This window comes from Rhincodon typus, chromosome 34 (genome assembly GCF_021869965.1).
Source record: "Rhincodon typus isolate 14 chromosome 34, sRhiTyp1.1, whole genome shotgun sequence".
Taxonomy (NCBI): domain Eukaryota; kingdom Metazoa; phylum Chordata; class Chondrichthyes; order Orectolobiformes; family Rhincodontidae; genus Rhincodon; species Rhincodon typus.
The window spans coordinates 654,073-678,324 of NC_063365.1; the positions used below are offsets into that span (position 1 = coordinate 654,073).

The 24,252-nt window shown below is 43.6% G+C and overlaps 1 protein-coding gene across 2 annotated transcripts in view; it reads left to right on the top strand.

The window, feature by feature from the left end:
* LOC109936624 (tetraspanin-5-like) overlaps positions 1-23,673 on the top strand; it is a 47,645-nt gene extending 23,972 nt beyond the window's left edge. Inside the window, exons 4-8 of one of the 2 annotated variants that reach the window (XM_048616178.1) lie at positions 7,429-7,599; positions 8,118-8,243; positions 20,049-20,099; positions 20,699-20,818; positions 21,251-23,673. In XM_048616178.1, coding sequence (XP_048472135.1) covers positions 7,429-7,599; positions 8,118-8,243; positions 20,049-20,099; positions 20,699-20,818; positions 21,251-21,322 — 540 coding nt within the window. In that variant the 3' untranslated portion in view covers positions 21,323-23,673. The remainder of the gene's footprint in view (positions 1-7,428; positions 7,600-8,117; positions 8,244-20,048; positions 20,100-20,698; positions 20,819-21,250) is intronic. The other variant, XM_048616179.1, reaches the window with a different exon arrangement.
* The last annotated feature ends 579 nt before the right edge of the window (positions 23,674-24,252 follow it).

Here is a 24,252-nt window from a genome sequence, read left to right on the forward strand (position 1 = left end):
GAGATCAGTGCAGGCATGTCTGCGTACATCTGTTTCCACAGCTAGAATTTCCTGGAACAAGCTGCTAGTCTGTGGCCACAGACTGTTGCTCGAGAACTGTCACTCCACATCAAGCATGGCTGACCATGTCTTGTCACCCACTGGTTTTAAACATATATCCTGATGTCACAGATTTCTCAGAAAAGTTAACATGCAGATCCTGTGCCTCTGATTGTGTTTTTCTCTTGTCACCTTTTCTGGTGCATTCATTGTCTCCTATAACCTGCTACTGTTCTGTCTGTCCCACCTACTTACACTTCGTGCCCTCTTGCTTTCTCGCAATCTCTTGCTCACTCAGTCTCTCATGCCTTCTCCCTCCTTCAGTCACTCCTCTCATAGAATCCCTACAGTGTGGAAACAGGCCCTTCGACCCAACAAGTCCACACCGACCCTTGGAGCAACCCACCCAGACCCATCCCCCTATAAACTACCTAATCGACTGACCCCTGAACACGACTGCATCTCTATCTCAACTATTCTACAATCCTCAGTCTCTCATGCCTTCTGCCTCACTCTCATCCTCTGTCCTTTTCTCTTGTGCCCTTTCTCTTGCCCTTTCTTCCTCTCTCCCGCTGCTCTCTTGTATCTTCTGTCTCATTCCCTCGCTCTCACCCTCTCTCTCAAGACCTCTCTCTATTTAATTCTAGTATCGCTCTTGCATCCAAGTTATCACATACACTCTGCCAGTTCTTCCCTGCTCCCCACCACTGATTCCATATTGCCTTCAGTCAATGGTACTTGAGGAAGGATCCATAGGTGGAGGAGAGCTGAGAACTAAAAGCTTTGCTGGGGTTTGAGGACAGAGGAAAGAATATTCCCCGAAACCAGCAGTGAAGCTAGTCAGGAGTGATGGAGGATCTGGGAACACTGCCATCGGGCAGAAGAGAAATACTGGACTCAGGACAGTTTGAGACGTTTGATTTGGAGGCAGTTGGTGACCATCAACTAGCAATATCCTGGCTGTTATCATTGGTCAGAAACTAAACTGGACTAGCCATATAACTACTGTGGCTACAAGACAGGTCAGAGGCTAGGCATCCTGTAGCACGCAACTGACCTCCTGACTCCTAAACTCTGCCCACCATCTCCAAGTCACAGGTTTGATGAAATACTCCCCAATGCCTGATGGGTACAGCTTCAACAACACTCAAGGAGCTTGACACTATCCAGGTCAAAGCAGCCTGCTTGATTGGCACCACATCCAAAAACATCCACTCCCCTCCACCTTTGATGCTTGGTAGCAGTAGTTTGTGCCTTCTACAGGATACACAAAAGAAATTCTCCAAGGCTGTTTAGACAGCACCTTTCAAACCCAAGGAGATAGCAAGAACTGCAGATGCTGGAGTCAGAGACAACACAGTGTGGAGCTGGAGGAACACAACAGGCCAGGCAGCAAAGGAACAGGAAAGCCCTGCCCATCTTCCACCCCGCCTATCCGCCCCACCCTTCCCACCGACCAATCTCCACTACCCTCTACCTGCATCCACATATTGCCACCCCACCGACCTTTCCTCAGCCCCACCCCTCCTCCCTCTATTTATTTCCCAGCTCCCTCTCCTCTCCCCAGTTCTGAAGAAGGGTCCCGACCCAAAACGTCGACTTTCCTGCTCCTGTGATGCCTGACCTGCTGTATTCCTCCAGCTCCACACTGTTGCCTCCACCTTTCAAACCCAAGTCTATTTCCACCTAGAAGGACAAGGGCAGCAGATATATGGGAACACCACCACCTGCAAGTTCCCCTTCAAGCTACTCACCATCCTGACTTGGAAACATAATCGCTGTTCCTTCAGTGTCACTGGGTCTCAGTGTTTCTTCATCTAATCATTGGCTGTGCAAATACTATTTGACCCCAGGGCAATCATCATTGTCCATTGGCAGACTGATGCCTTGGGATAATTCTCAGTGGCTGTTTGTTGCTGGTGAAAGGCAGGCTTCTGAAAGGGCAGTTTGCTGAGCAGATTGTCCAGAGCTGAGCCATCCTGCGACCCCCCCGGGAGGTACTGATGGATAAAGTGCAAAGATCCAAATTTTTGAGCCGAATGATCATGATCTGGTGGAAAGGTCAACCAACGAGGTGTTTGTGGGAGATAAAAGAGCACCAGGTAATTTGATTTTCTTTTGTTTTCAGGGACGATTTTTACATTAGAATAGTCACATGAATAGAGAGATCTCGGGTGTAGGTACATAGTTCCTTGAAAGTGGCCTCACAGGTAGAACTGGTAGTGAAGGAGGTGTTTGGCATGCTTGCCTTCATCGGTCAGAGTGTTGAGTACAGGAGTTGGGACATCATGTTTCAGCTGCACAAGACATTGGTAAGGCCACATTTGGAGTACTGCGTATATTTCTGGTCGCCCTGCTATAGGAAGAATGTTATTAATCTGGAAAGGGTGCAAAGAAGATTTACAAGCCTGTTACCGAGAATGGAAGGTTTGAGTTACAAGGAGGAGTAGGATAGGCTGGGACTTTTTTCCTGGAGTGTAGGAGGCTGAATGGTGATCTTATAGAGGTTTCTAAAATCATGATGGGCATAGATAAGGTGAATAGCCAAAGTGTTTTCCTCAGGATAGGGAAGTCCAAAACTAGAGGGCATAGATTTAACAGAGAGGAGAAAGATAAAGAAGGGACCTGAGGGGCAACGTTTTCAAATGGAGAGTGGTGTGTGCATAGAACGAGCCACCAGAGGAGGTGGGTACAGTTACAACATTTAAAAGACATTTGGACAGGTGCGTGGATATGAAGGGTTTAGAGGGATATGGGCTAAACACAGGCAAATGTGACTAGTTCAGTTTAGGAAAGCAGGTTGGTGTGGGCCGAAGGGCCTGTTTCTGTGCTGTTTATCTCTACGACTCTATCCCAGTTTGCTAGAGAAGGTGGACCAAAAAACAAGGCTAAATTAATCAGATTGGCAAGGGTAGCACCACGGGAGAGTTTGTTGAAGATATTAGATTGTTTCTTGGAGCAATATGTCATGGAACCATCTAGAGAACAGGCTTTTTAGGATTTGATATTGTGTAATGAGATGGGATTAATAAATGATCTCATAGTAAAGGATCCTCTTGGCAAGAGTGCTCATAAGATACTAGAATTTCAAAGTCATTTTGAGGGCAAGAAACTGGAGTTCCACACTAGTATTCTGGAGTTAAACAAAGGTAGTCACATAGGCATGAGGACCGATCTAGCCGTAGGGGACTGGGCAGGTGATAAGCAGAGGCAGACGTTTAAGGAGATACTCAATTGCTCAAACCTAAAATATATTCCAGAATGGAAGGAATATTGTAAGAGGGATGAAAGCATCCATGGCTAAGCAAAGAAGTTAAAGATAATATAAAAACAAAACCTAAAGCATGCCATATTGCAAAGGTGAATGGCAGGCTGGAAGATTGGGAAACTTTCAAAGATCAATAAAAGGCTATTAAAAAAGTAATGAAAAGAGCAAAGGTAAATTAAGAAAGAAAACTAGTGCAAAATATAAAAACAGATAGCAAAATCATCCATGAGTATATAAAAGGGAAGAGAGTAGCTAAAGTGAATATTGGTCCATTGGAGAATGAGACTGGGGAGTTAATGGGGAATACGGAAATGGAAGAGACACTAAATCAATATTTTGCTTCATAGTGAAGACACTTGCACCATCCCAAGGGTACCCAAGTAATGCAGAAGTTATAAGAAGGGAAGAATTTACAACAATCATTGCCACAAGAGAACCACAGCAAACCATTGAAGGATTGAAGGCAGACAAGCCCCCAGGGCTTGACAGCCTAATTCTAGGGTCTTAAAGGAAGTGGCAGAAGAGATAGTGGATCCACTGATTGTAATATTCCAAAATTCGAGATGAAGGAAAGGTTGCAGTGGATTGGAGAAATGCTAATATAACAGCCTTATTCAAAGAGGGAAAGAGGCAGAAAGAAGGAAACTATAGACCAGTTAGTTTAACATGCATTGTTTGGAAATTGTTAGAATCCATTATTAGTAACAACAGGATATCTGGAAAGTCAAAATGCAATCCATTAGAGTTAACACGGTTTTATGAAGAGTAAATCATGTTTGGCTAATTTACTAGAATTCTTCAAAGATGTAGCAAGCAAAGTCTATAATAGGGATCCTGTACTTGCAGTGTATCTGGACTCCCAGAAAGCTTTTGATAAGGTGCTGCACAAAAGGTTAACACACAAATGAAGATTACATACAATTGGAGGTAATTTATTAGCTTTGAAGAGGATTGGCTAACCAACAGAAAGCAGAGAGTGAGGATAAATGGTTCTTTTTCTGAATGGCAAGATGTAACTAGTGGGTGCCACAGGATTTAATCCTTTGCCCCTAACTGTTTTCAGGCTATATTAATGATCTAGATGTGGGGATAGAAAGCAGCACGGTGGCTTAGTGGTTAGCGCCACTACCTCACAGCACTAGGGACCAGGATTTGATTCCATTCTTAGGTGAGTGTGGAGTTTGCACATGCTCCCTGTGTCTGTGTGGGTTTCCTCTGGGTGCTCCAGTTTCCTCCCACAGTCCAAAGATGTGTAGGTTAGGTAGATTGACCATGTTAAAATGTCCATAGAGTCCAGGGATGGTTAGGTTAGATGGATTAGCCATGGGAAATATAGGGTTATAGGGATAGGGTAAGAGGATGGGTCTGGGTGGGATACTCTTCAGAGGATCGGTGTGGACCTGGTGGGCGGAATAGCCTGCTTCCACACTGTAGGGAATTCTATGAAAGTACTATAGCCAGATTTGCAGATAACACTAAAATAGGTGGGAAAGTAAGTTGCAATGAAGAAATAAGACTTTTACAAATGGAAATGGCCAAAGTTTGTCAGATGAAGCTTAATGAAGATAAATGTAAGGTAATCCATCTTGGTTGGAGGAATAGAAAGGCAACTTATTATTTAAATGGAGAGAAACTTCATAGTGCATCAGTACAGAGGGATCTGGGTGTCCTCCTGCATTAAATCACAGAAAACTAGGGTGCAGGTACAGCGGGTAATAAGAAAGGCAGATGGAATTTTGGCCTTTATTACTCATGGAATAGAATATAAAAGTAGAGAAGTGTTGCTGCAGCCATACACGGCATTAGTGAGACCACACCAGGAACAAAGTCATAGAGTAATAGAGTCATACAGCACAGAAACAGACCCTTCAGTCCAACTCATTCATGCTGACCGAGTTTCCCAAATTAAACTAGTCCCACATGCCTGCATTTGGCCCATATCCCTCTAAACCTTTGCTATTCATGTACGTATCGAAATGTCTTTTAAGTGTTGTAACTGTATCTGCATCCACCACTTTCTCTGGCAGTTCATTCCACATATGAACCACACTCTGTATGAAAAGGTTGCCCCTCAGGTCCCTATTAAATCTTTCTCCTCTCATCTTAAAAGTATGCCCCCTAGTTATTTATACCCCTCATGATTTTATAAATCTCTACAAGGACTCCCCTCAACCTCCTACCCCTCCACTGGAAAAAGTCCCAGCCTATCCAACCTCTCCTTACAACTCAAACCCTCCAGTCCTGGCAACATCCTGGTAAATCTTTTATGAATCCTCTTCAATTTAATAATATCCTTCCTAAAGCAGGGTGACCAGAACTGCATACAGTATTCCAAAAGTGGCCTGACCAACGTCCTGTACAACCTCAACACAACATCCCAACTCCTATACTCAGTGGTTTGAGCAAGGAAGGCAAGTGTGCCAAATGCCTCGTTAACTACCTTATTCCGTTCAGTTTTGGTCCCCTTTCTTGACGAGGGACTTGTACTAGAGCAGTTCAGAGGAAGTTCACTAGATTGATTCCAGAGTTTGTCTTAAGAGAGATTGTTTAGACAAATACTTGCTAGAGTTTAGAAGAATGAGAGATCTAATCAAGGTATGTACGTATGATTCACAAAGTAGACGTTGAGAGGATGTTTCCTGTGGGGCAATCTAGAGTAAGAGGTCATAGCTTTAGAATAAGGGATAGGAGATTTAAAACAGATGAAGAGAAATTACATCTTAAGGATTGTGAAGATGTGGAATTCACTCCCCCAGAATGTCATGGATCCTGAGACATTGAGTAAATTTGAGGAGAAAATGGACAGATTTTCAATTAGTAAGGGGTTGAAGGTTATGGAGAGTAGACAGCAAAGTGGAATTGAGGCTGAGTTAAAATATGCCATGATTATATTAAATGGCAAGGCATGCTTGAGGGGCTGAATGGCCTACTCCTGTTCCTAGTTCTTATGTTCTTATCTCAATGTCATTATCTGTCTCTGATATCCTAGTTTTGCAGAACTGGAATCCCTTGATCTTATCAGGCATATTAACTGCTGCTTTACTCCCAGGTAGAGAATTTTGCCATGACTGAGTCCACATGTAGGGTTTGATGAAACATGTGTGATGGGCAGGTGTGCATTGTACTTGGAAAGGAGAAACTTCACTGAGACCAGATTCAAGGTTTCAGTTTGGAGGTTGTTGGATGTTATAAGGGCTTAAGGTGACTGAGATTTTTGCTGAATCTTTGACATGTGAGATTAGAGAGTCATGGAGCTGTACAGCATGGAAACAGACCCTTCGGTCCAATTTGTCCACACTGAACAGATATCCTAAATTAATCTAGTCCCTTTTTGCCTGCATTTAGCCTATATCCCTCTAACCCCTTCCTGTATATATACCCATCCAGATGCCTTCTAAATGTTGTAATTGTACCAGCCTCCACCACTTCCTCTGGCAGCTCATTCCACACACACACAACCCTCTGTGTGAAAATGTTGCCCCTCAGGTCCCTTTTAAATCTGTCCCCTCTCACCTTAAACCTATGCCCTCTAAATTTTGGTCTACCCTGGGGAAAAGACCTTGGCTAATAACCCTATCTATGCCCCTCATGGTTTTATAAACTTCTATAAGGTCATCCCTCAGCCTCACGCTCCAGGGAAAATAGACCCAGCCTATTCAGCTTCTCCCTCTAGCTCAAACCCTCCAATCTTGGCAATATCCTTGTAAATCTTTTCTGAACCCTCTCACATTTTACAACATCCTCCCTAAAGCAGGAAGACCAGAATTGAACCAATATTCCAAAAGTGGCCTAACCACTTCCGATACAGCCTCAACATGACCTCCCAACTCCTATACTCAATGTAATGACCAATAAAAGCAAGCATACTAATGCCTTCTTTACTATCCTGTCTACCTGGGACTCCGCTTTCAAGGAACTATGAACCTGCACTCCAAGATCTCTTGTGATGACAGAGCTCAGGATTTATTGGGGTGGGTGGGAATGTGGGACATTGACAGAAGCCTTGATCATTGTTGGACCAGTGAGTTGAACAGAAACAAGGAGCCAGATGAACAGCAACTTGCCCAGCTGGCATTGTTGATTCCAACTTTCTCCAATTCTCTGGATTTTTGCTTTCATAGTTTTCGGTAATCATTGGAACCATCTTCACAGTGGAACTTGTAGCTGGAATTCTGGCCTTCGTGTTTCAGGACACGGTAAAGGAGCATGTGCAGAAGTTCGTCCAAGACAATATCAGTGCTTATCGTGATGATATAGACCTTCAGAACCTCATCGATGCAGTGCAGAAATATGTACGTGAGCATATTCTCCATCCTTCATTCTCTTGCTGTCACTGGGCAACAAACATGGCATGTTGCTGCTGGAAGATATGCAGCTGACTATGGGATCCTTGCTGTTCTGCTGGGAATGTTCCACATTACATCCACATGTTTGACTTGTTGGTTTCTCTATCTTCAGACTGTGGTGGGTTTGGAACCGGGGGTCCCAATGTTGACTTTTTTAATTCATTCAGGAATCATGGGCATTGCTGGCAGGCCCAGCATTTGTTGCCCATCCCTAGCTGCCCTTGAGAAGTTGGTGATGAGCTGCCTCCTTGAACTGCTGCAGTCCATGTGTGGGGTTAATGGGGTTTTGGAGACCAGAAGATTGCGGTAGGATGCAGTTAGCCCTGTGCTAGTTTTGGTAATTGAAAAGTTTTCTGTTTGGCTTTGCTTTGCCCCTGTGATGCTGTTCAATTCTGTATCGCCTCCCTTCATTTATTTCTCTCTCACTCTTTCTCTCTCTGCCTCCCATGATCCAACCCTTTCAGATGCAGTGTTGTGGGGCTGCTGACCCTAATGACTGGAACAGAAATGTTTACTTCAACTGTTCAAAGGAAAACACCAGCCGGGAGCGATGTGGTGTCCCCTTTTCTTGCTGTTTGCCTGACCCAGCTGTAAGTAGTCATAATAGCAATGATGATAAATCCTCAATCATTGGGAGCATTTGCAATCTTTCCTATTTTAATCGTCTAAAGATTATATCCATATAGTGCAATCAAGGGAATGATGGGAGATACAAACAAACAGGGAGTTCTTGAGTAAGGGACAGACTGACACAGAGGCAGAAGCAGGTCAGATGACTGATTGTGACCGTTTGTAAATGTGAAGACATGAAATCTAGGAGCAAGAGTTGGGAGGGATTTTGGTATGGAGAGGGTGAGACAAGCTTTAGAATAGTTTGATGTAACACAGCAAAGCACATACCTTTCAGCTCAAGGATCCTTTCTGCTCCACCTCTCAAAGGACAATCTCCACAAAGCACTTCCGAAAGAAGCAAACTCTACATTGGACCCAACCTCGCACAGGTTCTACCCCTTTCTGAAAATTAACAAACAGATCCATCATTTCAGCCTGTTCTTACCCCACTGAACATACCTCTTCCTTTCTTGACTGTATGTCCACCCCCCCACCCCTTGTTCGGACTCTGTTGGGATTCACAGAGTAATACAGCATGGAAACAGGCCCTTCAGCTCAAACTGTACATCTGTTCCACAGTTTCCAGTTTCTGGTCCTGGCTGCCTTGTCTTTCCCTTGGATGTGCAATACATCCAGCCTTCATCAGGATGGTCTGAAGACCCTTTACTTCTTCTCCAAAATGAGGCCTGAACAGTCCCCATCCACAACCCTTACACTCGCCTGGCCAAGCTCAACCTCGCTTTAAACAACTTATCCTTTAACACCTTTCATTTTCTTCAAGTCAAAGGTGTGGCCAAGGGTACCCAAATGGGCTACAGTTATGTCTGTCTCTGTGGGGAATGAGAAACATTCCTTGTTACAGTGTCATACAGTCATACAGCACAGAAACAGACCCTTCAGTCCAAAACCACTCCATGCCGACCATAATCCCAAACTAAACTAGTCCCACCTGCCTGCGCTTGGCCCATATCTCTCCAAATATTTCTTTTTCATGTACTCATCCAAATGTCTTGTGAATTTTGTAACTGGACCCGCATCCACCACTTCCTCTGGAAGTTCATCCCACATACGAGCCATACTGTGTAAAAAAATATTGTCCCTCATGTCTCTTCTAAACCTTTCTCCTCTCACCTTAAAAATATGCCCATGGTCTTGAAATCCCCCACCCTAGGGAAAAGACACCTGCCATTCACCTTGTCTATACTCCTCATTATTTTATAAACCTCTATAAGGTCACCTCTCTACCTCCTACGCTCCAGTGAAAAAGTCCCAGCCTATCCAGCCTCTCCTTATATATCAAACCCTCCATTCCCAGCAATGTCCTAGTAAATCTCTTCTGAAACTTCTCCAGCTTAATAATATCCTTATTGTTTATTCCAATTCTATTCAGACTCCCTCTCACAACTCTTTCTGTGATACATCGATGATCAATGCTGCTTCCTATTCTTGTCTGGAATTGGAAAACTTAATCAACTTTGCTTTCAGTTTCCATTACAAAATCACCAACTCCAAGTTGCTTCGACTACACTTGCTCACACTGATTCCTACAAGGAATTTCTTTCTCCCAGTTTCTCTGCGTATTCCTCCTAGAGGAATGATAGGGTTCCCCTTGTCCTTAGTTTCCATCCAATCTGTATTCAAGACCACCTCCAAAGGATGCCACCACCAAAATATCTTCGCCTCCCCTCCATTCTGCAGGGATCATGCCCTCTGCTACTCCCTAGTCCACTCCTTCATCACTCCTAACACTTCCCATGCAGTCCCAGAAGGTAAGTAACACTAGCCCTTTCATTTCCTCCATCCTCACCATCCAAGGCCCAGACACACCTTCCAGATGAAGCAACATTTCACTTGTACTGTGTTCAGTCTTTTTTCATTCATTCACGGGATGAGGATGTCACTGGCTAGGGCAGCATTTATTGCCCATTGTAGAGGGCAGTTAAGAGTCATACACATTGATGTGGGTTTGGAGTTACATGTCAACCAGACCAGGTAAAGTGGCAAACTTCCCCAGAAGGATACTAGTGAACCAGATGGGTTTTTCTGACAGTCAACAATGATTTCGTGGTCATCATCAGACTCTTAATTCCAGATTGTTTAAATTGAATTCAAATTCCACCATTTGCTGTGGCAGGATTTGAGCCCAGGTCCCCAAAACATTACCTGGGTCTCTGGATTAACAGTCCAGCAACTTTGCATCGGAATCTGTCTACTGCATTTGCTGCTCACAATATAGTCTTCCTTTAAACTGTAGGGGCCAGACTGGGTGAACATGCCCTCTGTTGTAAGAATGACCTGACCAATCCTACTACAGTGTTCCAACAAGGCTCAACACAAAATGGAGGAACAATCCCACATTTTCTGCTTAGACACTTTTCAGCTTCTAGGACCCCGTACGGAGTTCCACAAGTTCGGAGTATGTTTTCGATCTTCCATTGTTCCAACATCCACTACCCTCCCCAGCTGAGTTCTGTTTGTGTAATGTTGACTTTGCTGTCAGACAGAGGATCCATTTTCACCTTTCCACACCTATCATTTACACCTATTTTGCATCACTATCACTCCTTTACCACCTATAGCATTCCCTTTGTCTTTTACTCTGAGCATCCTCACCCTCTGTCCCACTCTATCCTCCTCTCCCTCTGTCATCAGCCTAAATACTACCATTTTCAGTTCTGAAGAAGTCAGATCGGAGTCAAAACAATAATTCTTTCCGCACAGATGATGCCAGACCTGCTGAGATTCTTCAGCATTCCCTGTTTTTATTTCAGATTTCCAGTATTTGAAGTATTTTACTTTTGTTCACATTGGAGGCTTATTGCTGCAAAATCAGAGACAGCAATCAGGGTGGCATGGTGGTTCAGTGGTTAGCACCGCTGCCTCACAGTGCCAGGGACCCAGGTTCAATTCCAGCCTTGGGCAACTGTTTGTGTGGAGTTTGCACATTCTCCCTGTGTCTGTGTGGGTTTCCTCTGGGTGCTCTGGCATTTCTCATGGTGGTGTAATTTCTTCAAACACCAACATGGCTATCAGCACATGCAGAGATGGAGCTGGTAATATCAGCTGTCTATGGCAGGCTTCAGGATACTTCCACACCTATGTGCAGTATTCTCATTCCTAATGTTAAAACTATACAATTAATGTGTTTATAATGGGGGAAATGAATCATCTCTGACAGGGGAGGGCAGAAAAGTATTGGCTAAAGACACTTTGTTAAAGTATTCCTGTTGTGCATTTTTCAGATTATGGTTTAAATATCATTGGACCAGAATTAGGACGAGTCTTCTTGGAGGTAGTCGATTGTCTTTGGTTGTGACTCCCCAGTTGTGTAACTGGAGTATTGTCTCAAAGTTATTTGCTAAAAAATTGATGTCAAATCCAACATGCCTTTAGTGTAGCTTCAGGTCACAGGCTTTTATAAAATCTCCCGTCACTTTGGAATGATATCGGAATGATATCCTATTTATGTGCTCGTTCTGCCACCTAGAGGCAGTGTTTGAACCATTGGCAGCTACCTGTTCACTTCCACTCTTCATAAAATGGCAAAGAAACAACCTTAGAATCATAGCCCTCCATAAGACGTAGGAGCAGAATAGGCCATTCAGCCCATCAATCTGTTCCACCAATGAGATCATAGTTGGTCTGATAATCCTCAACTCCACTTTCCTGCTTTTCCCATAAACCTTACTGATTAAAAATATATTTATCTCAATGTTGAATACACTTAATGACAGCCTCAACAGCCCTCTGTGGTAAAGAATTCCATAGGTTCACTACCCTCTGATGGAAGAAATTTTTCCTCATCTGTCTTAAATGGGCAACCCTGTATTCTGAGATTATACCCACTGGTCCTAGACTCACCCACAAGGGCACACAACCTTTCCACATCTACTGCGTCAAATCCCTAACAATATTGTATGTTTCAATAAAGTCATTTCTCATTCTTCTAAACTCTCATAAGTACAGCCCCAACCTCTCAACTTCTCCTCATAAGACAGTCCCGCCGTTGCTGGGATCAGTCGATTGAACTTTCCTGTAGTTGCCTTCAAAACCACTATATCTTTCCTAAGATAAGAGGCCAAAAACTGTCCACTGTATTCCAACTGTGGTCTACCTGCCTATTATTCACTGAACTTGGATGCTGGCTTTTCTTGATTCATGGATTCATTCACTCATTGCACAGGGATTTGATCACCCATGCAGACCTTGACGGGGTATTTGCCACACCCTGGGGCTTCTCATACTCAGGGCTTCTGTGCTGTCCAGACTGTCCCCTCTGCTCTCTAGCAGCTGTGGTGATGCTCTATGTTTTCTTACTCATCATCCAGGCACTGACAGACCTAGAGACACTCCCTTTCTGCCTCCTTGCGCCCAGACTACAGCCTGTTCCTCCGGGGCTCCTCACTGTGCCTAGCCTGCAGCTCACTGAGGACATCACTCTCTCCCCTGAAGGAAGCCGTAAGCTCCAATATCTTCACTTCCCCTGGTCTTCTTCCCCCAGCCCCACAATCATAATCGCCAGCTGGGGAAATGGGATAGCTACAGCAGCAACTGGGCAAAGGGGGGGTGGGCTGAACCAGGGAGACAGCTGGACTTCCTGTAATAGAAGGAAATGGGCAGTATACATTCAAACAAGGCAGTATATCTGTGAGTTACAAGGGGAGCTAACTCAGGTGAATTGAAATCAAAACTCTTCAGGCAAAACAGTATTTGAATAATGGGAGGCCTTTACAATCAAATGATTCAGGTGCAGAATAAGCATATTCCAATCAGGGGGAACAGAAAGATATCCAGGACTAGAGCTCTCTGAATGATTGAAGATGTTGAGATTATAAATAAGATATTAAAAGTAGGTTTGTGACCTTCACATTACAATTGAGAGTCAGACCTGATCTAGAAAATATAGAGAAGATCACCAAAGAAGACATGGGAGAATAGATTGTTGATTAATATTAAAAAAAATTGAAAATTTGTTTTGCATGGAGATGTAAAAATGTTGTGAAAGGATGCATGAGGTTGATTAAGGAGCAAATTGAAGATGAGGTACAAAGTGAACATCTTCCATCTGTTCTCACAAAGGAAGAGGAGAAAATAATGTAGCAGAAAAGAGGAGACAGTTGAGATATAAATAAAGAGAATAATTAAAATGTTGGCAGTTCTTAAAGTAGAAAAATCACCTGATCCAATGAGAATGTTGAAATAACTCCATGAAGGCATCCCATCACCCTTTATTTACACATGCATAGTACATGACACTGAGCCAGCTAGCACAGAGCTGGCTCCTAGAGTGAGCAGAACCCCTGACATTCCTGTTTATATCTGTCAGCCAGGGATCCCTGATTGGACCAGATTGGGAATATTAATCAGGGAACTCATATTCTATGAAGTCCACCTGGCTGATCTTGTTGCAGTCACTACAGATGTGTCCAAGTTTCCTGAGTGACATGGCTGTCGAGTGATGGAGAATTGCAAAAGTTACAACACCATTTAAAAGAGGGATCATTCTCGCAATTATAGACAAGTCATCATAATGTAGGTGGTGGCAAATCCTTTAGAGACAAAAGGCTAGGCCAAAAATAATTATCATATAAAATGTACAGGTTGATAAATGAAAGTCAAGATAAGAACATAGGAACAAAAGTAGGCCTTTCAGCCCCTCTAGCCTGTCCCACCACTCAGTGACATCATAGCTGATTTGTGGTCTAACTGCATAGACCTGCTTTTGTCCCATATCCCCTAACACCTTTGTATAACTAAAATGTATCTGTCTCAGATTTAAAATTAACAACTGATCCTGCATCCACTGCCAGTAGAGTTCCAAGCCTCTACCACCCATTGCGTATAGACGTTGTTCCTAACATCTCTATCAAGTGGTCTGGTGCTAGTTTTTAGATCATGTTCCCAGTTCTAGAATTCCCAAGCAATTGAAATACTTTGTTTACCCTATCTTTTCGTGTTAATATATTGAAGACTTCAATCAGATCACCCCTTAATCTTCTAAATTCTAGAGAAGACCTATATTGTACTACTAATCAAATTCTAGAATTCTTGAAGACCTACATTGTACTCCTCTAAGGTCTTCCTTCTGAAGATTAGGTGCCCAGATCTGCTCACAGTACTCCCAAGTGGGGTCTAACTAGGGTTTTGTATAACTGCAGCGTAACATCTGCATGCTTATACTCCAGTCCTCTAGATAGAAAGGTCAGCATTCCATTTGCTGTCTTGATTATTTTCTGCACCTGATCCTGAGATTTTAAATATCTATCTATCTGAACTCCCAAGTATCTTTGGATATCCACTGTATTTAATGTCTGGAAAATACCGTGATCTATCCTTTTTTGGTACAAAATGATACATTGAAATCCATCTGCTACAGTTTTGCCCATTCACCTAGTCTTTCAATATCTTTTTGTAATTTCATGCTATCATCTACACTGTCTACAATGCTGCCTAACTTTATGTCATCAGCAAATTTAAATATATGACCTTCTATGCCAAGTTGGTAGTAGATAATATGAATAACTTAGGCCCAACACAGATCCTTGCTGGACACCATTGGTTACATCCTGCCAAGATGAAGGGTCTAGGCCTGAAACATCAGCCTTCCTGTTCCTATGATGCTGCTTGGCCTGCTGTGTTCATCCAGCTCTACACCTTGTTACCTACCAATTATCCCTACTTTCTGTCACCTGCTACTCAACCAATTTCCCAGCCACATCAGTAAATTGCCCTCAGTTCCATATGCTTCTGTTTCGGTTAACAGCATCTTATGTGGGTCTTTATCAAATGTCTTCAGGAAGTTTTTAGAAACAACATCCATAGACATTCCCCTGTTCACTATCTTAGTTACCCCTTCAAAAAAATTCAATGATGTTTTTGTCAGGCGTGATCTATGTATGAATCCACGCTGGCTCTCCCTGATTCACTGAAAATTTTCAAGATATTCACTTACCCCATTCTTGATTATAGACTTCAACAATTTCCCCACCACAGATGTTAGGCTAACTGGTCTGTAATTCCCTGGATTTCCTCCTCCTTAAAAAGAAAAGTGGCGTGCAATTTTTCAATCCAGAGAGATGACTCCTCTATCTAGGGGACTCTGAAAGATTACAGTTATGGCGTCAATAATGTGCTCCCATAACTTCCGTTTACACTGCCAGATAGAAACCATCAGGCCTTGGTGACTTGTCATTCTTTGGTTCCATTAATTTCATCATTACTGATGTTCTACTCACATTAACTTCATTCAGTCCTTGTGCCCGATTCACTAATAAATTCCTCAGGACTTCCAGCAAGTTTTCTCTTTTTCTTCTGTAAATACTGACGCAAAGTAATTATTCAACATATTTGCCATTTCTACATAGTCATTGACAATATACCCACTTTCAGTCTTTGGTGAGCCAACATTACTCTTGATCACCCACTTTCCCTTTATGCAACCGTAACATTTCTGCTTATTGATTTTGATGTCCCTTGCTGATCTTTCTGGAAAGTATTGCTTTTCCCTCTCAGGAGTCTAAACTGGTTTTGTATTATGTTAAATGTTTCTTTAAACATCCCCCACTGTTCTTCAGTTCTTTTACCCATTAGCAGATTTTCCCAGTTTATTGTGGACAGTCCCTGCCTTGTCTCATTAAGATCGATAGCTGGTTTGAGCTTTTCACTTTCAAACACTGCATTGAATTTTTCCATAACTATCCTAAAACTAACAGTGTTATGATCACTATTCCCAAAATGCTCCCCCTACTAACACTTCTGTCACTTGACCTGCCTTATTTCCCAAGAGCAGGTCAAGTTTTGTTCCTTCTCTAATAGGAATATTTACACAGTGATAAAGAAAATTTTCTTGAACACATTTAACAACTTCTTCACTATCCAAAACATTAACACTATGGAAGTCCCAGTCAATGTTATTTGATAAATGTTCATGCACAATTAGGTTACTAATGAAATCCAGCTAATTACTCATTACTAACTCCAATATTGCTTGTCCTCTTGTTCCATCTAGGACATATTGCTGTAGGAAACTATCCCAGACGCTCTCCAGAAATGCACTGCCTTTCTGACAGGTGCTTGTCTGCCTTTCTCAATCAATATTAAAGTTAAAATCCCCCATCAATACTACTCTGGCTTTGGTACACATGCCCAATTTCTGCAGTTATACAATTTAACCCTTCAAAGCTGCTACCAGGGGCCCTTCACACACCATCTGTTAGATTTTAGATATTTTATTGTTCCTCAGTTCTAACCATACAGTCTCCACTCGATGCTTTCCTCTCATTATATCCTACCTCACCATTGAAGTAGTTTTGTTTCAAATCAGTAAGGCTAATCCAACCCTTCTGCCACTTTCCCTGTCTGTCCTTTAAATTGTATTTATTTCCCAGTCCTGACCATCCTATAGCTATGTCTCAGTAATATATCATAACTTGAATTTGTGCCTCCGACTCACTTAGTTTACTCCTTACACTGTATGCATTTGTTTACAGAACTCTTATTTGGGTCATACACTGTAATCCATCCTTCAGCACAGATGCTTTATTCATCTGTTTACTATTTCTCTCTTCTGGTTAAATCAATACACTTCTAGTTTTGCCATTAGTTGCCATACTGGAAGTAGAATTCCTGACTGTATTGTTACTTCCTGTCCTGTTACTTGATCTTAAAGCCGTATTCACTTTCTTGAGCCTTAGCTCCCAACCTCCACCGAAACAAACCACCCTCATTAGCCTTTCCTCTTTGCCACTGGTTCCAGATCAATTCAGGTGGTACCTGCCCCGAAGGTACTGTTCCCTCCTGGATCCTTCCCCTCCCACTCCAATATCCTTTCATGCCAATTGGAGATCTCCCTTACCTTGACACCAAGCAGGCAACACACCATGTGGGACTCTCAATCTTGCTTACAAAAGTTGCTTATCTGTCCCCCTTATTCTAGAATCCACCACTGTTTTTGCTCCCCCCACTTGGGTGGTCTGCAGTACCACAGTCGTCAGTTTTCCCATCCTCCCTGCAGGCCTTTTCCTCATCCACGCAGGGACCAAGTACCTCGTACCTGAAAACAAAAAATGCTGGAGATCACAGCGGGTCAGGCAGCATCCATGGAGAGAGAGCAAGCTAATGTTTCAAGTCTAGATAACTCTTCATCAGAGCTGACGTGAAGTGTAGAGGGAACAGCATTTATGAAATAATGGGATCATGGGCGTATGGAGTACTGAGGGATATAGGTTGTCAATAGTTCAGATTAAGTGATCATAATGTGAGAGTGGCAGAACAATTGTGTGGCTAACTGTCAGACTGGAAAGAACAGACAATTCCACTGGGGTGGGGAGAGAGGACGTAGTGACACAGAATGTAACAAATAAAGCCAAAAGAAAGGGAAGGAATGGGAGTGGCTCACATTTGAAGGTGTTGAACTCAACATTAAGTCCAGAAGATTTGAGGTGCCTTGTCTGAAGATGAGATGTTGTTCTTCCAGTTTGCGCTATGATTCGCTGGAGCACTTCAGCATGCCAAGGACAGACAAGTGGGAATGTGAGTTTAACGCTCTGTTAAAATGACCGGCTTTGGGGAGTTCGGGGTCATGCTTGCACACAGACAAGAGGTGTTCTGCAAAGCGGCTATCTGGTCTGCATTTCCAATGTAGAGTAGGCCACATTGGATGCAGCAAATACAATACACAAGATTAGAGGAGGTATAGGTGAAATGCTGCTACAGGTGAAAAAGAGAAACAGCCAGACAGACAGAGAAACACACAGAGACATGCAGACAGAGAGAGATAGAGAGAGAGAGAAAAACAGAGACTCAGAGACAGACAGAAAGAAAGTGGGACACAGAGAAAGATAGAGAAGGGAGAGACAGACGGAGAGAGAGAGATATCGAGATAGAGAATGAGTGTCTAGAGGTTTCTGCCCTATACTGTACACACACTCTCTGTTCACCACCCAGGAGCCGGAGAGGCCCCCCACCCCATCCTCACCACCACCACTGGTTTATGCAGCTGCATAAACACAACTCACAGTGAGTTCCAGTAATGTGTTTTAAAAGTGTATCAACTCCTTCCATGGTTCTGAGTTGGAGGGGAAGGGAGAAGCAGAACCCAGTTCCTGTGGTTTATAGTTTATGTAATAACATCATAGAGTCATACAGCACAGTAACAGGCCCTTTGGCCCAACTTGTCCATGCTGACCAGCCTTCGTAAACTTAATTGGTCCCATTTGCCTGCCTTTGGCCCATATCCCTCTAAATCTTTCCTATCCATAAGAACATAGTAATTAGGAGCAGGAGTGGGCAATTCAGCCCTTCAAGCCCACTCTGTCAAGTATCCATGTACCTATCCAAATGTCTTTTAAATGTTGGAATTGTATCCTGCTCTACCACTTCATCTGGCAACTGGTTTCATATACACACCATGCCTCTGTGTAAAAAAGTTGAATCCTGTTGAATCCACTCATACCTTAAACCTCTGCCCTCTTTCTCCATGTTGGACCACAATCCAAATTAAAGAAAGAGTCAAATTTCAAAGATGACATAAGAATCAGAAATAAAGTAAACATTGAGGAGGATAGTTAGGAGGATGTGGACAGGCTTCTGAAATGGGTAAAGACACTGGAGAGGAAATGTCATACAGCAGAGTGTGAGATGGCACATTATTGGAGGCAGCAGGAGGAGAGGCAGTGTTTACAATGCAATACTGCAATTTTACAGGCAGTGAAGGTGTTGGGGGTGTAGGTATACAAATAATTAAAAATTGTGGGTCAGATTGAGAACCTTGTTAAATTTAAGCCAATATCCTGCCTGCTTTTTGTTAGTTATTAAGAGGGCTACGCTATGAAAGTAGGGAAATTATGATAAACCTATTATAAATCATCAGGAAGGCCTCAGCTAAGGTAGTTCTGTTGTGGGCGCCAGATCTCAGGAAGGATGGCCTGACCTGAAAGTGCAAAGCAGATTTGTCAGGACCACAGTGATGTGTTGAAGCAGGGGTTCTCCTTCTCGAAGCAGAGATAGTTAAGAAGGGGGCTAAAAAGGAATGAGAAAAAAGAGAGGACAGAGCGAGGTATCGATTACCAAAACCTGTTGAAATATGCAAACCTTAGTGGAACTGAAGATTGACTAATAGGAAAATAACTTTCTCAAGAAGACAGAACTTGACAGTCAGCACTTTTAGGAGAGCAGAGAGACCTGTACCGTTGCAAGTGCAGTAGCAATTGTCCCTTGGAGCAATGGCCACTCTTTATGACAGTTTTAAGAGTAATGGTCACTCTCCACAGGGTGTGGCAGTGAAGGTCAGTCTGTGTACTGTGAGCAGGGAAATGACTGTCACTCTGTGGGTGTGGGAATGATGGTCACTGTTTACGGTCAGTGTAAGAGTGATGGTCACTCTCCACTGGGTGTGGTAGTGGTCAGTGTTGTAAAGTGAGTGATGGTCACTCTATACAGTGGGTGTGGGAATGACCATCACTGTTTACAGTGGGTATAGGAGTGATGGTCATTCTACACTGGGTGTGGCAGTGATTGTCAGTGTTGTAGAGTGAGTGATGGTCACTCTGTATAGTGGGTGTGAGAGGATGGGCACTCTGTGAAGTGGGTGTGGATATGATGGTCACTCTATACAGTGGGTATAGGAATGACCATCACTGTGCAGTGGGTGTACTTTTGATGGTCACTCTTTACGGTAAGTATGGAAGTGAGGGCACTCTGTTGAGAGTGCACTGGTTGTGGGAGTGACAGAGATATTGTGCAGGTATAAGCAGACTGGAATAAAATTTATTTTTCTTTTGCAGCAGAATGTTGTGAACACGCAGTGCGGTTATGACATCCGATCCCCGGATAAGGTATAAATCTCATACTGTTCTTCTCCACGGTGCCATGTTGAGAGTTACTCGGGATTATAATGACTTGGTTCCATTCGCAGATAGTGTCACTATTCTCAGTGTTCCAACTCTCAAAAGGGCCTGGACTCTGTCAGGTCCCTCCACTAAATGTGGTCACAATTCCAATCTCCTCCTTGTGGAGGCTGGGTTGTGTCAGAGGGTCTGGCAGTAACAGCTCCTGAGCACTGACATCCCTTGGTGAGTGCAGAGACGCAGAATCTGCAAACAAACACTCTGCTCCTCTCACCCAGCAACATTAAACCCTTCTCACCCAGCGCGAATGAGCCCATGTCCGGCCTCCAGGATCAGGGGAAACTGCTGCCTGTATCCCAACTTCAGGATCGGGGAACAAGCCCGTGTCCTGACTCCACGATGAGGGGACTTGGGAGCAACAGGAGGCTATGGATTATGAGCTGGAGGCAGTCACTGAGTATTGAGTGTATTTGCCATTTGAAGCTGCTGGAATCTGGGAAATTAGGTAGAACAGTCAGGAATGACCTTGGGACAGGAGTTAAGAATGGGATTCAGCTGGCATTAAAACATACTTTGTCTTTCTCCAGAACACAATGAAAGACAGTCTCGTCATTTACACCAAGGGCTGTATCCAGGCGTTTGAGGACTGGTTACCAAAGAACATCTACTTTGTAGCTGGGGCCTTCCTGGTTATCGCCGCCCTGCAGGTTAGAGTCAATCTTTCTCTTGGCAACTTCTGCACATTACTGACTTCCAGCTCAACGTTTAGACATGTTTACAGGTTCACCGCCAAACTCAAATAATCCAAAAACACACTGACTCTCACTGGGGTACAGTCCCACACACACACTGACTCTCACTGGGGTACAGTCCCACACACGTTGATTCTCTCTGGGGTACAGTACCACATGCACTGACTCTCACTGGGGTACAGTCCCACACACACTGCCTCTCACTGGGATACGTGTCCCACACACACTGACTCTCACTGGGATACAGTCCCACACACACTGACTGTCAGTACAGCACAGTCGCATCTGCTGGGCATTGTGATAACAGACCATTTTCATTCTATCTGTAATAATGCTTTTAATTTTAAGTTGTGGAAGATGCTAATTGAAGCCTTCTGTTTCCCACAGATGTTCTCGATTTATCTTGCACGCTCTCTCATCAGTGATATTGAAGCATTGAAAGCTGGCTGGCGCTACTGATGTTGTTGTTTACAGGGAACCTCCTGAAACATCTTACTATCGAAGTTACAAACTGTTGAGAAGTATATATTTTTGTATTTGAAAGATGCTAACTATAATATCTAAATAATTCGAATTCCAGACTTTTCCATTCTGTGCTCCCTGTACTTTAGTTTGTTTAAGGTGTAATTTAATTGGACACAGGACTTTGTGGCTGAGGTCCTGTCTCACCTTATGTCTTATTCCTTCTGACTGTGAGCGTGCATTTGTCGAAGAGTGTGTTGACACAATTCTTGTCATGTTGTCACTGATTGAATGCTTATGGATGATTGAATTACTGCCAGACTTGACAGGGGTGAGGTGTATGTTCTTCCACCAGGGGAAAGCGGACATGGCCACTGTTGCTCTGGAATACTCAGCCAAAATTGTAGAAATATCACTCAATCTTTGTACTATTGGGGAACATACAGAGAATGCAAGTTATTCTCCCACTGGGTTTAACACTGGCAGCAGGCTATGAGGCTGGTCATTGAGTCGCATGAACTTCACTCGCTGTTGTCAAAGTTTATTTATAAACTGATCACTGAGATAAAGTCTGAGGGTAGCAGCTTTGTTTGAGTAAAGATCGCACATCCCTCCTCACACACCCTGCAAATTCCACTTGTGCCTCCTACAAGTAGGCTCCTCACACCCCATAATATCCTCCTCAAACCTCCAGCAATACCCTCCCCACCCCCAGCAACACCCTTCTCACTCCCAGCAATATCCTCCTCACCCCCAGCAACACCCTCCTCACCCCCAGCAATACCCTCCCCACTCCCAGCAACACCCTCCTCACTCCTAGCAACACCCTCCCCACCCCCAACAAATCCCAGCCAGCGCTCTGAGCAAACATCAGCATTTCCTTCTCAAAACGTTTAATCTCTGATTGGCTGTTTCCACTTTACTGATAGTTTACGTTTTCCAACTGTTAAAATAGAGAGTGAGGATTGAGCGTCAAGTCCCTCTCCAGTAATACCCTGTCCAGTAGAGCCCTCTCCAATACTACCTTCTGAGTCTGGGGTGTTCTGGTCCGTCTGCTTTTATTACATTCCATAATATAGTGTTTAAATGTTTGTTGGTAGAGTTAAATGTCTTTTGTGAATAATGATGGGATTGCAGGATCTAAGCTCCCAAGGGATTAGTCACCATCTGCCCTGTGACCCTTTAACTTGTTGAATCAATATTGCGTACATTTCTAAGGCAATTTGCCACTCATTGAACTGACTGATTACAACATCTGAACTCCTTACCTCCCTTTAGGCTTCCCACTATCAGGTTAATTACAACATCAGCTACCCACCAAGATGAGCTCAGCTTGAACTATCCACTCATTCCACCTTCTGGTTGCAGATGTGGGAAAGGCTAAGACCAATCAGGGGAATGGCAGTGTGAGAGTAGTGTTGCAGGCCAGACATGGGAAGACAATGGGTGAGTCTGAATCTGAGAGAAGTGCACTTTGCTGCCAGATTCTTGGAAGGCAGTGCAAACTGTGAACCAGAAACCAGCTCTTTTTAGGGCCAGTCTTGGTTTCCCATCAGTGACCTGCAGTGAAGACCCTGTGATGGGCCCGGCCCAGTGTTGGTGGGAATTAACCCGTGAGCCTCTTTCTGCCAATTGTCAGCAGAACTGATCTGACGCAGGTCACAGCTGACTCCTAACCTCCTCCTTCCTTGAACACACCCCTCCTGTTTCTCAGCTTCTCCGCCCAACCCCAGCTCTTCTTTATTCATCTTTATTCTTCCTCTAGATCCACCTCTGTTTCCCCAACAGTCTCTGTCCCCAGTTACCCATCTCCCGATTCCAAATGTCCTCCAACTCCCCCTCCTTCCTCAAACTTCCTCCTATCCACCATTCACCCATCTCCCAACTCACCCCACCTTCCCTCCCCTGTTGCCCAATATTCTCCTGTTCCCTAATTCTTTCAAGACCCAAGACCCCTTCCAGACCCAATCCCTAGCCAAAACTCCACCTCTCCCAAACTTACCCTGACCCGCTAATGTCCATGCACCCCCAACCCCAACCTCACCCTGTCTGTCAGTGCCACCTCCAGACACACTTGTACCACTGCTATTTCTCCCTACTGGAGCCTTAGTTCCCAGCCATGGATAGAGTGTTGTTTGGTTTGAACTGATCATTTTGAGTGTTGTGGCTCGGTCAGTTCAGAAATATCAAGAACCACAGGAGTATTTTTATTACTTTAAAGTGCTTTTTTTTTAATATTAATTTGTATAATTTTTGAAAAATGTGCTAGTAGCTACAAAATTTGTGGAATTTTTGCTATGTTTTGTATCTGATTTTCACAAAACAATAAATTTTATGTGAGATCCGCAGTCATTTGGTCTTGCCATTTTACATTAAACACATGCATCTGCTGTCCATGAGACTGAGGGCTTGGGGCAGCACAACATGGACAAAGTCATATAACCACCAGCTAACATTTTCATCCAGAGGGCAGAGAGAGAGAGTCATGCGGCATAGAAACAGGCCCATCAGCCCACAATGTCTATACCAACCAACGAACACTAAACTACACTAATCCCATTTACCTGCACTTGGTCCACAGCCTACTATGCCTTGGCATTTTAATTGCTCATCCAGATGCCTCTTAAATGTTGTGAAAGTGCCTGGCTCCACTACTCTCTCAGGCAGAGCATTCCGTATTTCTACCACCAAAATATTTTCCTCAGATCTCCTTGAAACCACTTACTCCTCACCTTAAACTTATGCCCTCTGGGTGTTAGACATGCCTGCAATGTGGAAAGCGAATTTCATGATCTACTCTGTCTATGTCTCTCATAATTTTGTGTACATCAATCAGAGTCCCCCCTCAGCATCCTCCTCAGCTCCTGAGAAAATAAATCCAGTCTTCCAGTTTCTCCTCATAACTGAGAGTTTTCATTCCTGGCAAC